The 18,727-nt window shown below is 28.4% G+C and overlaps 1 protein-coding gene across 1 annotated transcript in view; it reads left to right on the top strand.

The window, feature by feature from the left end:
* The window catches only part of LOC129968870 (hemicentin-1-like), a 78,007-nt gene that overhangs the window by 41,006 nt on the left and 18,274 nt on the right, over positions 1-18,727 (top strand). Inside the window, exons 5-6 of the mRNA XM_056083179.1 lie at positions 3,996-4,109; positions 11,959-12,162. Coding sequence (XP_055939154.1) covers positions 3,996-4,109; positions 11,959-12,162 — 318 coding nt within the window. The remainder of the gene's footprint in view (positions 1-3,995; positions 4,110-11,958; positions 12,163-18,727) is intronic.

Here is an 18,727-nt window from a genome sequence, read left to right as displayed (position 1 = left end):
AAACATTATAATCTTAAACCAACGGTAATGGTCGTTCATAAAACTTTCTACCACTAATAAAGGTATTATTCCTGAGAATACCTTGCATAGCACTGACGTACAATAATTACAAAATATTAACCTTTGACGTGAATTTAGCATTGTTACTGAATCTATTGTCATCCAGCAAAGAGACATAGCATAATTTTTAAATGAATTTGTAGAGCAAATAACTGCTGTCATAATAGCGTGATACTTCTCAACGATGCATTAATTTCTCATAGATGAGATAGATGAGAGAGAGGGAGAGGGATAGGGACCGATAGAGAAGTCCCGTGTTTGTTTCAAACCGATTTAAACTGGTTAATGACTTAAATTAATTAAGACAAATAATGACTTAAAAAATAATGATGTTCTCGCATGATAACTTGAAATTTGCGATCGTAGATTTCATTTTATTTATTTATTTTGGTTTTTAAGCTTATATGTATTCAAAAACATATATCCAAAAATGTAACCCCCCCCCCCAACTTCTTTCAGACTTTAAAACGCTGAAATTCAGCAAAATCTCGGGGACAAATATTTCACCAATTACAATACTTTCTTTTACACACTTTGAATAGAAGAAAACAGAAAAGTGAAGGGGGAAAAAAAACTCCTTGTTTTATATGGCTTCAGAAATATAAAGTGAGTGGATTTCGTTTTCTGCTGATTCGTTTCTAAAATTGAACTTTTCAGCGCTTCTGTATTTGCGAGAGAAAATCCGGATTTTTTTTTTTATAACATTTCAATTTGCTGCGTTTGCATTGTTGGGAGTGACTTGTTCAGCATTCAGTACTATTTTTATGCCGACAAATAGACATTCTTTTAAATTTCATTCTCACTGAAATTCGATTTGGCGAAGAGTTCTTCGTAAGCACTAATGGAAAATGGTAGAGAGCACCATTTTTTGTATTTTTATACTGTTCGCACCGCCTCTTACTTCTCTGAAATTTGAAAATTGCATTGAAAAAAATATCTAGAATATGTCATTGAACTGTATGTTTAAGAATAAAAAGATCTGAGATTATTAGATATTTCACATAAAGACCATTTCGAATTTACTGACTTTTCAGTTCTGTGTAACAAAGTCGCATGTTCAAATATCAGTTCAAGTATCAGATATTTCGTCGTTCATATATTTCGGGAGAACTTTTACTTTTTGTTACTTTAAAATTCTTGTTTTCGGTGGTATAATATGAGAAATCTTGACATTTTATTTTTATTTGCAAAATTAACTTGTAACATAAAAAATAAGAAGAAAAAAAAATTAAAAAATGAAATGTGAGAAGGAAAGTTGCAGGTTTGAATGTGATGATATAAATTTTTATGAGAATTTAGTTTTGGAATGAAGCTGATTATCTTGTTGCACATTTCCATCTGTTAACTAAAAAAAAATATTTATTTCTTCCATGATGGAAATTTCTTGTGAGTTCATCATTAACGTATCTTATTTATGGCCCACAGTAACTTAATAGAAGGTCCCAAATCTGGAAAATTTGCAAGTTCAAAACCCACCGTCATTGAAGATTTGACGAATGAGCGGAATTAACCTATTACAGAATTTTTGACCTAGAACTATTACATTTAGTACAGATATAATGTGGAAATTGAGAATGCAAACTTCGGTGCTATTTTATAAAATAAATCTTACTTTTAATTAATCAAAAATTAAGCTTCATTTTGATGTTTTTCTGCAATAATCTAATATAATTATCCATATACTACGGCGCGGAAATCTGGAGAAAGTAGGCCAACTCATGTCATCTGCCCGCTTTTCTAAATTGCGCTATCCATTCCAATATAAACCTAATGTTTCCTCCAAACTATTAGAAGTGTCCATCTCAGATTTTATTGTCACAGATTAGCTAAAGAAAGTTATAATAAAATATATCATGTACATTTGCAGAATCTTTAAGAAATAAAAACATATTATTATTTGCTGTACAGTTAAAATGTAAACATATATCATTTGAAGTTTCATTTCCTTATAGCAGTATTTTCTGTATCCATAATATTCAGGAATACTCAAATGAAAATTAATCGGTAATATCGGTTTGAAACAAATAGTCCTCCAAAAGCAAAAAAAAAAAAAAAATGTCATTGTCGAATACAAAATTTTAAAGAATGCTTAAGGAAAGTACGAGAAATAACCTTCAATTTGGCCGTGAAGGGAGAATATATAGAATCAGCATAAATATGAAATAATATAAAATGCAGATATCAGCTCACTGATCTTTGCTGTTTATTCATACTTAGGTTTATTCGCATGCAGAAAATCATTAAATCATTAAAATAAAAAAACTGGCCGAGTTCCTTGATGCCAAAACAGAAGTTGGAATTGGTGCATCCGATAATGAAGCAGAAACAAAAGAGCTGAAATTGCTTTAACTCCGCTTAGAGTTACAAACAGCGTTGGACGATTATATTATAGATTAATGGGATATTAATAAAATAAAATAAAATTTAAATTATTAAAGACACTTAAACTAGAAGTGGAAGAAGGCTTATATGGCTGGAATGGAGTAGTTAATAGAAAAGTAAAATGGTAAAAATGAAGAGAAAATAATACTTAAGTAACAAAAAATTGAACATATTCTCAAATGGATTTATTTACATACTTTATTATAAAAAAATCGCTTTAAAACAATGAAAAATGATGGTACTAATATATTACGTAATCAAACATTCTTAGTTGGCATTTGCAAAAATCCTTCAAGAAATGCTAAAATAACCAGATTCTGGTAATTTGTTCTACAGTACAGATTTGTTGACCAAGAGCTATTACATTTAGTACAGATATACATTGGAGATTGGGAATGAATAATTTGGAGCTATTTTATAAAAACTTCAATTGCATTCTTAATAAATAAAAAAATAAGCTTTATTTTGATGTTCTTCCGAAAATAATTCCTGAAAATATGAATGCACAAAATTGGGTTTATGAACTAATATATTATTACACTATTTTAAAATTTAAGAAATTATCTTTTTAATGATGCCATTTTAGTTTCTCTGAAATTACTCATGAACTTTCACAATTTTAAAAAAAATCTTTTGCATAATCTCCTACAATAGATTTCATTGTTAAAATTAAATTCAAATACATTTCATTGTTTCATCAAAAATTCAATTGGGTAAATCTTCCACTGTTGTAAATTAAGGAAGGGGGTTTATGTCTGCAATTTACACGTCGAATAAGAAACTGAATTTACTGTACTATCATAAATATAATATAAATAGCTCAAATCGTTAAGTTTTAAATCACACTTGGATTCTTCCATTAAGAACGATAAATTATTATAGTAAATAAAGTAAGTGTAAGGCTATTAAAACAACATAACATATTGTCTATCACAATATCAGCCTTAAGAATTTTTCATTGATTGAATCATGAACATAAAGCTATGCATAAGAAATTTAATTGAAATCAAACGTAACCAATACCCCTGGTGAAAATGTTGGTCACTAAAAGCAACTTGATATTTGACAAAATTTTTATGCCAATTTTTCTTAAGTACTTGTACTACTTAAGGAGAGCCCGCTTCGGCCAGAATCAATCTCCTGTAGTGACGGAAATTTGATGTAAGGTAACCTTGGCGTTGATGAGTGCCCGGGTCTTTTTGTGGTCCTTGGTTGTTGGTTAATTTCTCTTACGTTCTATTGTGATACATAGTAAAACTGCCGATATAAAGCTTAAGAATTTTTTGTTATTCTAATCATGAATGTAAAGCTATGCACAAGAAATTTAATTCAAATCAAACATAACCAATACCCCCGGTGAAATTGTTGGTCGTCATTAAAGGCAACTAGATATTTGACAAAATTGTTATGCTAATTTTTCTGACGTTCTATTGTGATACACAATAATATTGCCAAATATAATGAAGAATTAGCCAATAAAATTCTTCTCATCTTTTGTTTGAGAAATTTAAAAACCCAACAACTGAAAAAGGAACTTTTTTTGTTTATTGCAGGTCCCGCAAAGATACTGAATTTCCCCAAAAAAGAAAGTATAATCAAAGGGAGAACTCTGGATCTTCAGTGCCAAGCACAAGGTTACCCGCCACCGAAGGTCACGTGGTACATCGGTAAGTAAACGTTCATCAATGGTTTCTAACCGGTGGCGTGCCTACTTCAAAATTCAATTCCTTCGCTCAACATTGGATGATAATGGATCACCAAAACCATTCGATTTCGGAGAGTACATTCTTTGCAAGAAAATGTGCTCCTCTGTAAATAGATTTTTAGGAAAAGTAGATGTGTCTTTAAATATTCATTTAAATGAATCGCTATCCATTCAGTGAGGATAATTGCACTCGTTCTTTCTTTTTTTATATATACGATATAACTATTCTTGGGTCACAGCATCTACAAGTTAGGTACAAGACATTAAAATGGATCGAATTTCTATTTTTAACTTTGGTTGAATTCACAGAGGTGCTTACCTTCTTTTAAAGCATCATGTCTGTAAAAAAAAAATTGCAAAAAAAGGGGGGAATTAAATCGTAAAGGTACTCTTGTTTTCAACATTTTTTTACATTAGTAAGGATAGAATTTAGTAATAGAATTTTACGCTCGATTCTTAATGTTATTTATTCCTGAAATTTTACTTTTGTATATTCCCAGTGGCAATGAAATGAATCAATATTTTCAGTACTCATTTATTAATTTATCTAATAATTATAATTCGATTTTGATATATAATATAGTATCATCTGGGGCGAATTCGAGAAAAGCTGTAGCATTTATTATAATGAATATGAAATGCAAGCTAGTATAAAAGTATAAGTAATGCAAGCTAGTATAAGCCATAAAAATGGATTTAAGAAAAGAAGCTTTTATTAATATATTAAAAAGTAAAAAATTATTTTTTAGAAAAAATCTGAAGACAAAAACAAAATTCACAAAACTGCGTGGTGTTTAAAACAATATGATAAGCCACAATGAATGACATAAGACAAAAATTCCTAAATAGTCATTAAAAATTAAACTATGAAACAGATTTAATTAAAATTCTGTTGCCACCAAAGCTTCACACTTAGACGTTTCACTTAGAAGTTTCCAAATATTTGGTTATAGTAATAGATTTTTTTTCATTAAATTCTTAATGTTATTTTTTCCTGAAATTATACTGTTGTACATTCCCAATGGCAACAAAATATTTTAATGTTTTCTGAACTTAACTATTTATTTATCTGATAATTACAATTACATTTTGATATTATATAACATAGTATCAACGTGTGAATTCGAGAAAAACTATAATAATTATAATGATGAATGCGAAATGCATGAAAGGCAAGCTAGTAGAAAATAGTAAGTGATAAAAATGGATTTAAGAAAACAAGTATTTATTAGTGTATTAAAAAGTAAAGAATAATTTTTAGAAAAAAAAAATCTAGAGACAAAAACAAAATTCCCCAAACTGCGTATTGTTTAAAACAATATGATAAGGAAGATAAGCCACAATGAATAGCATAAGACAAAAATTTCTAAATAATCATTAAAAATTAAGCTATTAAGCAGATTTGATTAAAATTCAGTTTCCACCATAGCTTAACACTTTTACAATAATTAATTAAATCTCCAAAAATTTCCTAAACCTTTTCTACTTTTTAGCACACACTTATAAAAGAAATTTTAAATAGAAAGCTTCACCTTCATTACAAAATTAGAGGATGGGGCTATCTAGACGGGCTATAACTCTACTTACAAGATTTTGGATATGATTTTCACTGATGAGTTCACAAAAGTTGTTTGTAGAAAATTTCATGCACATTGGCAGAATGCTTAAGAAATTTAAAAAAAAAACATACACTTTAGATATAAATACAAGTTACATTAAAAGTTTTATTGCAATGGTAAAAGTGTCCTTGGAGAGATTTTCACAACCACTTAAATCAAAAGTAATCACTAAAATGGGTATGAAATAAGTAGTGATCCAATAACAGAAAATAACTGCAATACCTAAAACAAAATAAAAAATAAAGTTGAAAGAAAATATTAGAATATTATGAATAAGAAGATCTTAGTGCATTAACATTTGCTATAAATAGTAGAAATAACTTTCAACTGCCCGTTAAACAAAAATATGGTGAGTTGCGACCTTTTGAATGAGCTGCAAAATAGTACAATCGAATAAGACTCGGTACTTTTTGGTTAGCCTGGCGCAATCGAAAAATTAGCAAATAATTTAGATTTGCGCCAAAGAAAAGTTGCAATTTTAGTTTTGAACGCAAGTTGGCGCAGATCTAAATTATTTGGCGACTTTTCACTTGCACCCGGTTAACTGAAAACTGCCAACATTCTTATCAATTGCCATTGCTTAAATAGTTCGCAAGCTTTAAAATCACTTTAAAATGTATATGTTTCTCACATTTTCAAGAAATTAAATGTGTTCTTTTCACCTATAAAGAGTGTAAACTATAAAAAAAACCTAAACTGTAAAAGATGAAAATTTGAAAACATATATTTTTTGTAAACTGAAAGATCATCATCCACTGTCATCTCAAGTTAAAGAACTATCATCATCTTAAATGTAATCTAATTTGATAAAGTGCTCCTCTGTAAGATATTTTATAGAAACTCTCGAGTCCCTCACTTTGACCTCTATTCTTAAATTATCCTATTAAATCCGATTCTTTTTCTTTGGCATAGTTTGAATTCGTCTGCAAAACTGCCATTATTTAAAGAAATTGGCAATTTTTCTTGCCCTCAAGTTATAAGAATAATGTTTTCCGGTCTTTCCACAATTCATTCAGTAAAATGTCTTTTTTTTTTCTCGTTAAGAGCAGCAGGAAATAGCAGATGAGAAGATGAATGGACATTATATCAAATTCAAATGATAGATGTCACCGTTTATGTAGTCGAGCTCAATGCCAATTTATTTTATGAGATAAATCGATTGATACATCCATTTATTTCTTTTCTGACAGTTGATTATGTATTAAGTCACCCACGACATCAGTTGTCAACCATTCAGGCAATATATGCCTTGGTATATTGATTAGTTAAAAAAATCGTCCCATTTGGAGTTCGAAAGCAAGTATATAGATCCTAATAATGAATACAATAGAGATTGCATAATGTTTAACCCAAATAAAAGAAATGAATTCTTCTTAAAAAAAAAGATAAAAATCTTAGAGATGGTGCTTTGTCTTGTACCTGTGGCAGATTGTGATGAGCGAGGATAGAACCTGGGACCTTGAGGGTTCGCAGCCCAGTAACATGACCACGATACAAAAGTAATTGCTCGTGCAGCGCAGTTGTTTACTGGCTTATAAGCTTTCACCACAGACTCTCCCTCCAGAGAGTCGGAGGTGAGATGAAAGATATGGCTGTTGAGTGGTGACCCCCCCCCAAACCCGAAAAACACATTTTTGGAATTATGTCTGTCTATCTGTTTATGAGCAAGATAACTCAAAAACATTTTGAGCCAAATCGTTGCAATTGGTATAAAATCTTAACAGGCCTGTTAAAAGAAGACAAAACAAAGTGCAACCTTATTGTTAGTCGGGAATCAAAAATAATAGTTGAAAGTTTAATTTCAACACACTATAAATGTTCAATATGACCACTTTACGAAATACGAAAGCTATCGAAACAGTACAAAAACTCATCCTACAATTTTTTTCTACATGTTTAGTGGAGGCTTTGAAAGAACGCAAATATGGCGATATTCATTTTTTTTCCTGATGTTACAACAAACAGAAAGTGTTTGTTCCCTTCTAGCTGCTACTTTCTGACACTGGTAAACTCAAGACATGCCTGTAGGCTTTCAAAATATCGCATGAAAATGCGACAAGAGTATGGAGTGAGTTTTCATATCGCCTTGATATCGTTCGTGTTTTTGGAGATGCTTATAATAAGCACTCATACCTGCGTTAGATTTTAAATTTTCGACAGTTATTTATAATTTTTGATGATGAGCAAGGTTATATATACATATTTTTTTTCTCTTTTAATAGCTGTGCAAAGTTGGGATAAATAAATAAATTGGGATATTCATTTATAAACATCCTCTATGGCTAGCACTTGGCGATGATGGAATTTCATTATGGCGATATATCCTCCAACACGTATCGATATTTTCTATATATCAGAATATCATTAATTATTTATGGCTATTATGAGTTATAAATAGTATCTCTTAACATATTGACTAATCAGAACGACTCCAAATAAAAGGAAGTTTCAATTTATATAATAAAAATAGTTAGAAAATAATTTTGTTAAAACCCCTTTAATAGCATGTGTCAGTGCCAAAGCCATGTCTACATGTTGCAATTTATAATACAGCATTTAAAACCAATATTTTTATTTATTAGAATATGATAGTATTTATAGAAATATTAACAAAAATTCTGTAGGTTGGACAATAAGAATGAAAAGCAACAAAAATAAATACAAACGTAACCAAAACGAAATCTTAAAAGTAAATTAAATTTGAATATCGATTTATTATCGCGATTTATCGTGAATTGTCATTCATGATCTTGATTTCGATATATCGATATTTTTCGAAAACTGGCATTAAAAAATCGATTTTCTGAAAATATCGATTTTTTTCGATAAATCGAAAATCAGCACAACACTATTTCTTGCCATGTTTTGCTTATGAATTATTGTAGAAGTTGTTAATAATATAGTCGAATCACTAACTGTTTTTTAAATGAAAATCCATTCCTTATTTAACGACAATTAATAATAATTTTTTAATATCTGGGAATAAAAGCATCTAGATAGACTTAAAATGCGTATTGTTGAGTAGTAAATTTCAACTCTAAAGCTAGGCGGAATCGTCAACCAATCGTTTTCAAACATTTAAAGCCAACTTGAAATAGGCCGTTTTCACGTTGTGGCCCTACAATAAAATATGTCAGTAGGCAGGGTAAATGGGTTTTGTTAACTTCTCTTTCTAATTTATTTGAAAGCTGGGTGGAGCGAAGAAAAATCTGAGCAGTATAACAATCGAATTCGGTCGTTAAATGTTTGGATAGATTCCAGCACTATCATTACGTTCCTGAATTATTTCTTGTAAATTGTCAGCCTCGGGCTTTTATTATTATTTTTTATTCCTTTCTTTAACAATGTATATTAGTTAACAATGTATCTTATCATTTTTCCTAACTATTTAGGTTGATATATATATATATATATATATATATATATATATATATATATTATTGAAAAAAAAGGAGATAAGTGATTTAAAGCAAAAACTTTCCCATTAACAGTTTTTCAAGAAAATTGTTCAAATTGATAAGAAGTTCGAAGGTATCTTTTTACACAAAATATAATCACTTAAGTAAATTGATTTTATTTTTTAAATTCATTATCTACCAATATTAAATAAAAAAGTTGGTACTTTTTACAACACACTCTTAAAAAATCTGCTTAATATTTTAAATAATTTTAAGCTTGAATTTTTAAACGTTATATACTTCTCAATTGAAAAAAATATTTATAAATTTCAGGCAACTAAGTCTAAATAGCACTGAATTGCGCATCAATTTTTACTATCTAAAATGATAAAAAAACTGAGAGTGTCTCCCAAATTTTTTTTTAAATATAGAAATCTTAATTGGTTGATGGGCTGTTAGCGCAAGAGCTATTTTCATACCCAACTGTGCCTCGAAAAATCTTTGTTCAAATGAAATTTCTAAGGTTTTTCATATATTTTCTATCTGACTTGCTTTTATCTTAGTAAATATTAACATATGTTTCGATGCATTAGAAAAAATTAGATTGGAAAAATAAAACCTTCAAAAAACTTTCTACTTGATATTCATCTATTGATTGAGCTAAAAAAGAGCTCTGTTGCATCTTAGAGTTTACCATGGCTACTGTTTTTCAACAATCTACTTCAAATATGAGAAACATAAACGGAAACTGTAATTTTCTGCCATTTCTAGAACTTGAAGCTCCACAAATGTGCCATTTCTCAATGAATGATGAAGGATCGATTTTTTCCCCAGCTTATAAATGAAGAAGAAGAATCATATATATATATATATATATATGATAACTTATCAAAGACGTCGTGACACGGAGAGGTAAAAAAATTCAAAACACTTGCACCAGTTTTTTTTTTCTTCTTCGAAATGGCACATTTTGATCGTTAGTAGGCACTGTTTGATGGGTCAATCGAACATTACATATTTTTATAAACCTTCATGAAATATAGAAAACTATGACTACAGAGTTAAAAAAAAAAAAGGAGCGATCTACCAAAACCTCCTTCCATATTCTCTAATTAAATGTGTTATTTCCTTCTCCCTTCTTAAAACATTGGGAAAGCCCGTGAAGGCTACGAACGCTCAATATTTATTTTCAAAACCCCGCACGTGAAAATTGTGTACTTCGCGATAACAGTACAGAAATCAATACTTGTGTATTAGTTACATAGTATTGGAGAACAATGATTACAATATACCAGTCTTTGGCATGTGTCTAGTGTTTTTAATGAATTTAGAGTGCAATTTTTGGCAATTAATCGCTAACATGCGATTAATGCACAAGAAATAGAAAATCGAATATGCATTTATCTTTCGACCGTTTGAAAGCAAAATTTGATAAATAAAGCTACTGATATAATCACATATCAAATTCCACTTATTTAAATCATTGCGATTTTGAGTAACAACATTTACATGCATAAAGTGTCGACCTATAAATAATAGCCTCCCCCCTTGTAGAATTTGATCCAGCATTTGATACTGGCCTACAGTTTAGATGCCTAATGTGCTTACTAAATTTTAATCTATCTTTTTGTGATTTCTAATTATCGTGTTCATTTGTTCTCGAACATTCAAACAGGGAGACTTCAATGTGTATAGATTTCGTTTAAAATATGATAGAAATCTTTATATGGGGTGCGATATCCATATACTAAATTTCTAAATTTGAGCTATCGTGTTTACAAAAAGACAGAGCGACAGATAATAAAAATCGGGCGCGAAACAGGAGGTTTGAAACTGGATATATGCCAAATCTAGGCTTCGAATTTTTTCACATATAAATATTTTTACTTTATATGTTTTGTATACGAAAAAGAAGGAAAAAAAAGAGCAGTAATATTTTATTTGAAGGTATTTTACAAAATATGTGCTGAAGTTTTGCTGAAATGAATTTCATTATCAAAAGGAAAAACCTTATTTCTTTATGAAAGCAGCAAAAACTTTGTTTGCTTTGTGGAGAAACAACGGAGTATGCTTTATATGAATGTGAATTCTTGTTCGCCAAAATTAACATTTTAATTGCAGATTTAAGAATTCATTATTTTTACGTAAAAGAACAGACAGTTGGTGTTGCTATTTTAAATATCTATCGATTATTCGGAACCCACATTCATCAGGTCACGTGATCAATGCAATTAATCAAAAGGGGGGGGGGAGAGAAAACAAGCTGCTGTTAAGGCAAGCAAATAAATAGAAAAATGAAAATTCGTAATTTTAACGAGGAAATAAATGCCACTTAAAAAAATCTGCCCAGAATTTTTTTTAAATGTATTATACTTTACTTTTAGGAAATAAATATCTTTTTTCGTTGTATTAAACTATAAAAAAATTTCGAATTTTATATACATCAGTTAATATATAAAAATGAAAAAAAAATCGGAAAAATTGTTTGTTAATAAAATTTATATAGTGCAAAAAATGATAAAAAGAAACATTATTAAATAATTAAATAATAAATTAAAATAAAAAATAATTGTTAAATAATTATAAATGTACATAGTTTCAATAGAAATTATGCATACAATAAAAGTAAAGCTGAAATTAGCAGAAGACCGCATATTTCGTTACCGATATCCAGAATGCTACTCTTGAAAAGCTCCTAAATGGAAAATAACTATTTAATATTTTTAAATCAGTTTTTTAAAGTTTTATATATATATTATTCATTCAGTTTTAACATGATGTTCCTTTTTTTTAGGTAACTTGATGGCCTCTCAGTTGAAAGAAACGGATTTCCGAATTTCAATCTCGACTATTTCTTCCAGATTGACAAATTCTTCTTTGATCGTGCGAAATATGGATGTACCTGACAGAGGTCTTTATACTTGCAGAGCTGAAAATTCCATCGACTCGGGGTTAACCACCAGTTACAACGAAGAATCCGTCTTCGTCCATGTTAGAGGTAAATAGAGAAAAAACTTTCAAAAAGTAATTGGTATTTTTTTACCAATTACTTTTCGAAAAAACAAAAAATTTGTATTTATTTTAAGTAGTTGTCATTTAAGTTAAAATCAATGTCCGGTTTCTTGCCAAGCACAAGAATATCGTGGCAATCTTCAAAAAACCTGCCAAAAGTCCACCATCTTGAATGGCGAAAAGAAATGGTAAAAAACGACTTTTAAGGCTGGAATTAAATTCTTCAGGATTGCCTTATATGGCTACCGGACATTGTTTTAAAGTTGAGCCTATTTCTTATAACGATTGAAGGATGACTGAACTGATAATATATAATTATTTTATTATAAAATCTTCTAAATTCTAATATAAAATAGGAATTCAATTATTCTTAATATTATTGTCCTTCACATTATTTTTTAATGTATGAATATAATACCTTGTTTAAAAGCTCTCATCAAGTGTATTTCATCTTCATTACTTACGAGATCGTAGAAGAAAACAGCAAAAGGGATAAGATGCTTTTTTTCAATTCCTACTATTAGTTCACACTCTCCCTATATATATTTATATATCTTGTTCAAATTTTCAATCTTTAATAAAATATTTTTTATTCATCCACTCAAGTTCAAATACATTTTTTAAAACTTGTAGTGGATGACACTTGATGTTAATACAGTTTTTTCAAATATTAATTCATTCATTATTAAATTTAATTAATTTTTAATACTTTAAATCAATTTTTAGCAGTTTGTAATGAAAATTGAAATCAACAGGCAGTAAGTAACTCAATCGGTAAAATGCAAGGATTTCAGTATTTTTCACGTGAAGGTGAAAAATGCGAATTCAATTCTTGTGAATGTAGGAATTGACTTTAAAATGTTTGTTTGTATATTACTTGTTTTCTTAAATCTCAGGAAAAAATGTATCGATCTTCCTCTGTCAAATTTCCGATAGGAATTGTTTTTTTCCCCCTGGAAATACAGTTATAAAATTATTTTATCTTTAAATAAATCGCTAGTTGAAAAGGTTTAAAAAGCTCTATACTAGGTAGGATTTTCCATCGTAATAGATAGGTACATAGTTAAATCCAGCAATACATAATAACTTCCAGTTGGAAAAAAATCTTTCAAACGATGTAATTTCGATTAAAATTTGCTAAAATTTTTATTGTTATTAAAATCTTCGTTATAATCGGAAAATGGGCTACAAAATGCCATTGTAAAGAAAAAAGGATAACAGAAAACGATATACATTACAGGAATATTTTCATTTGTTTTAAATCCTTGGGCGAAATAAGTTAAGACAGAAAGAAAATTCTAACAATAAACATTAACATTCATTTCAACCAATTCTGATAAATACATACACTATAAAACTAAAACCAGTTTTTGTCTATTTTGGTTCTGCTTGGTTTGCACTTTTTTTCAGTAATAAATGTTATATTTCCAGAGATTTTGAATGAAGATCTTACGCACAAAACACTGATGAAAAAGCTTAACTAAGCTTTTCTTTAGGGTTGGGATCTGTTTAATCCATTTCAAATAATTTCGATATTCGCACAACCGTCTAGAAGGAATTAGGTTGGGGACAAAGGTTTGATTGCTTGTCAATGTATAGTTGTTTTTTTAACAGTTCACCTATTAATCACTCATTGACCACGATACCGTAAACAAGCCTCTGAATGGCGGTGTTAAAAATCGGATTATGATTGGAAAGAGCTTTCATTCGTAATCCTGACAAACGTTCACTAATGTAAACGAATGACAGATTAACAGATTCATACGAGGTCGCGAATTTACCGCACGTTTACTCTAAATAAATTCTCTAAATTAAATTTATTATGTGAGTATATTATGCTTGAATAAAATTGTTATTATTTAAAATTTTATAAAATCTTTAAAATGTAATAGTAAAATTAGTAAAAGTACCTTAAAAAGATTCGAACCGTTAGTACAATTTCGTAATAAAATAATAGCTTATACTATTATTAATCATTAGTTTATTGTTATTTTATTTTTAAAATTTATGTTAATAAATGTTTTGCTAATATATGCACTCAAAAAATGTATTAATGTATCATTTTAAAACGCGTGAATATAAATCCATTAAGGTGTATGTACACACTTGAAACTTCGAAAATCGTTCAAAATACCGAATATTTTTTTATTGCTTAATAATGTTCTCTGATCCTTTAGCTTTCAAACGATACCAAGATGTTGCCAATATTCGAAATATTTCTCGAGTTATAATTCTTTTTCTTGAGGTGCTTTCATTAAAAACTCTAGTTACGGTCTTTTAAAACTCATTTTGTGAAGAATGATATTTTTCCACTATGTTGCTTCATTCAAATAATCATAACTCAACAAGAAATGAACCAAATACAATTATTTATATATCAAAATAATCTGTATGAAACAGTGGATGTTTTGTGCCTCAATCAAAGTTATATTTATAGAAATAAATTTTTATAGCTATTTAAAAGTTAAAATTATAGAAAAAATCTCGCTTTTTCTATTCATCGTTGATGAAAAAATTGTTAAAAAAAAACTATATATTTTTATGCCTTGATTGAGGCAGACAACATGAAGACTAATATTAGGCATAATTTCCAACCAGAATTGGGTGTCTGTACAAATTAGAATTTAAGATATCATGTTTCAAAAATATGCTAATTAGCTCATTAAATATTAATTAATTAATTAATAATTAGTGTAATATGTTTTTTTTTCTCACTGGAATACGTTTTAACATATATTAATGACCTACTGTGAAAAAACTGGATTTTTAAAGTTAAAATTTTTAAAAAAATTTCTAGTGTGTACGTACACCTTAATTAAAACAATGAAAAGTATAAAGTATTCTTATAAAACATATTTTAAAATATTTTTAAAATTTTATTTAAATAAGAAAAATTGTACGGTAATAAAATAGGTATTGTAGAAAATCGTTATTTTTATAAATCTTAAAATAATGTAAAAATGGCTCTTGTGCAATAATATGCTCCTAAGTTACTGAGAAAAAACATTACAATTTCAATTCCATCTTAATTTAAGGTTTAATTATATATTTGAAAATCTTTTTCTTAATAAGTAGCTGCCCATGAAGAAACAAATTTCATAGGTTTAAATACAACGGTTTTGTAAAATTTTGTATGATTTTAGTGTTATGCATGCCACATCACGATATTTATAGATAGTCCACCAATATTAAGAAAGCTCTCATATTTAAAAAAAAACCGAGAAATGGAAACTTCTTATGAAGTTCAAATGAATTTGAAACTGGGTAATACATTTCAATTGAGCAAAATTTTGTACCTTGCATCAGAGATTGCGTTATTGTTAAATGAAGAAGAAGACATCAAATCTGAAAGAATTAAATATATTCGCTATGAAAAATGAAGCTTTCTATTAAAAGAAGGTTGCAAACGGTGTGCAAAACGATAGAAAAAAATCATAAAATGTAAGAATTACTACTTAAAAATCACAAAAATATATTTCATACGTAGAAACATTTAAATTATTTATGGTTGTCAAACTATTTAAACTAAGATTATTGATCTTAACAAAAATTCTATTGAGTTTAATAAAACGATGTAAATATCTAAAATTCTCAATTTTTTTTGTGCTTTTTTTATAAAATTATTTTTTTATCACAAATTACATTGTTTTTATTATTCCTGAAATTAAAAATAAATGGAAGTAATTTTAATTTACTTTTATGTAGATTAAAAAAAAGCACCAAACGATTTCCTTTTATTTTTAGAACTTCTTAATTGTTTCTTTGAAAAATAAATATTCTCATTTGTAACTTGAGATACTAAAGCTTCACTATTATTCATCTATATAAATATATCTTATAAATTAAAAATTATAAATTACTTTTTTAGATAAAGTATTTACGCAGTTAAGTATTTCCGTCATTTTGTCTTATATCTAAATCCATAAGGATAGTGATAAAACATATAAGTAATATTACAAAAACGATAGATGGCAATAGAGAGTGTCTTCATTACTGTGTACATTCATTAGGAAAGGAATCATGTTATTTTAATTTTAAAGAATTCGTGGGAATATACCATGGAATATATTCATGAGAGTTTCGCAAAATAAGACTGGCCATCTCAAATTCATAACTTTTTATATTAAATTTGCAGCACTTATTTCATTGTCACGAAAGGCAAACAAAAGTCACTATAATTAATTATTCACAGTGTTCTAAAAACTACGAGGCACCTGCTAGCAATCATAATTTATTAATCTACACTGGATACGTGTTAACTTTTGAAATACATTTTCTGTTGTGGTTTGTTTTCAATAATTAATCTGTAAAGATAGTTTCTTGTTGTTGCTGCTGCTAATAGTACCCTAGAAAGTTTGACCCAGCGGGAATTATTTTCGCATTTTTGCAATTTTTGCAATAATAATAAAATTTTATTCAGAAAATTTTGACTTGTTTTTAACTTTTCAAAAATATTTTTTCTTTTGTATCTCTGAGTAAATGAATAACTGAGCGACAGAAAGCATATAGAAATAGCACGTACTATTTTAGTAATTAAAATGGAAATTCTTCTTTTAATAAACAAATTTTTCAAAGCATATATGTTAGAACTCATGAAAGCAATTGGTTTAAAGAAATGGAACAAAAATTTGTTTTAAAAAAGAATAGAATATGCACATTTTTTACAGTTTAGAGTATCGCAAACTTTAAGACAAATAAATTTAAATAAATAAATAAAAATAAAAAATAAATGTAAATAAATAAATAAAAATACTAAATACAAATAAATAAGTAAATAAAGATAATAAATGCAAATAAATAAATAAAAAATATATGTAAATAAATTAATTTTAAAAAATAGGCAAACGTCTCTCCATAAATATATTCATTTCTGGATGTTTTTTATAAACAGAAATTATGTTCCCGGTTAAGAATTAACTCTCTTCCTGAACGGCAGGTGATATTTTATTAAATACTTTTGAGATTGCACTTTGAGCACAAATTCTTAACTCAAAAATCACTAAAAATATATAATAGAAAAAGCATTATTATACAGATAGAATGTAGTCAAAAATTTAATAAAGATTTATTATATTTATTTGAAAGATTTGATTGATTGAAAATTTGATTGAATGGAAGGTTGTGAGAAAGTATAATGGGAATTTTTTCAAAGAGATTTATTTATTTTCCCCCATATTGTGATTTTGTGGCTATGAACTGATTTAGAAATAACCCGAAATCTGGCAACCAACTTATAAAATTGTCAAACTAAAAAATTGCAAAATTTCAAATCCCTTTAAATAAAAACTTCATTAAAAATGATACTATCAAAGTTACCTGTTTAATTAAAATTGAAATTTTCCTATTTTTATCATTAACAGAAAAGGGAAGCTCTGAATTATGCTCTTTCGTTCAGCGAGAAATACACGACGATTTATTTACATTGTAAACCAGCAGGTGTGGTCTCCTTAAAACTTTCTCGTATACTCTCTAATAAAGGTATTGTCTCCCTCCGCACCCATTTAAAACTGTAAACCTTGTAAGTTCAACTGTTCAGATTTTTATTTTCAGAGTCCTACTCATAAGAGTTATGTGTTTCATCATATAGTAAAGAAATCCGATATTTGTGTGTTAATTGCTTCGTATTTCCAATTAATAGTTACGAAATATCGATCTTTGGCGCGATCCTAGCGTTTAAATTAATCTATCTGTTTCGATATCTTTTTTGGAAGAGGAGGAGAGATTTATCGCTGGCATACTGTTATAAGGGATCAAATCTTCATCGAAAATCAGCCTCCTCATAGAAAAAAATCTATGGTTCAAATCCCTGTTTGAAGCCCTACTTTTCCTTCATAATCTTCAGACAGATTCGACATTTTTTTTCTTTAATTTTCCATTTTTATTCCATTTAAATCCAATGTAATCTTAAGAATTATTGAATATTTCTGCTTTAGATAATCGAATACAAGTTTTGACAACTATTTTACGACCAACCGAAAACCAGAATTTGACATGTTTGTAGTCACAAGATCACTCTCCAAATTCGATTTATTTAAATCATTGCGTTCTAAATTATTGCATAAACGTGCCTGAAAAAGTACGACCGACAGACGCTCAACTTTTTAACAGATTTAAGTCTAAATGTGATGCCGATCTACATTTTAGATGCTATAATTGCATATCGCATTTTATTTATCTGACATGTTGCATTTTGCAATTATTGTCTATATATAGTATTTACATGTTCTATTTATTGTAGCTTAAAGAGAGATACGTGTTTTCCTATTAGCATTCAAATGTAAATGCCTGCTGCATTTATTATTTAATGAATTATATTTCCTCTTACGAATAACTTTATTTCCTTATTTCTAATGTAACACTGTAAACTAATTTGATGTGGAGCATTTTACTTGCGTTGTATGCATGCGTCTAACCACCTGTTATATAAAGGGATTGAAGCATTCTCATAAGAAAGTCAAAGAAGGGCAGTGAAATTCTTTCATACAAGATATATTATTTAATATCTTATAAGTCTTTGTTTATAGATTCTAGAAGGAAAAATGGTGGAATGA

The sequence above is a fragment of the Argiope bruennichi genome, chromosome 5 (genome assembly GCF_947563725.1).
Source record: "Argiope bruennichi chromosome 5, qqArgBrue1.1, whole genome shotgun sequence".
Taxonomy (NCBI): domain Eukaryota; kingdom Metazoa; phylum Arthropoda; class Arachnida; order Araneae; family Araneidae; genus Argiope; species Argiope bruennichi.
Note: the sequence above shows the minus strand (reverse complement) of the source record. Positions and strands in the feature narration are given on the sequence as shown.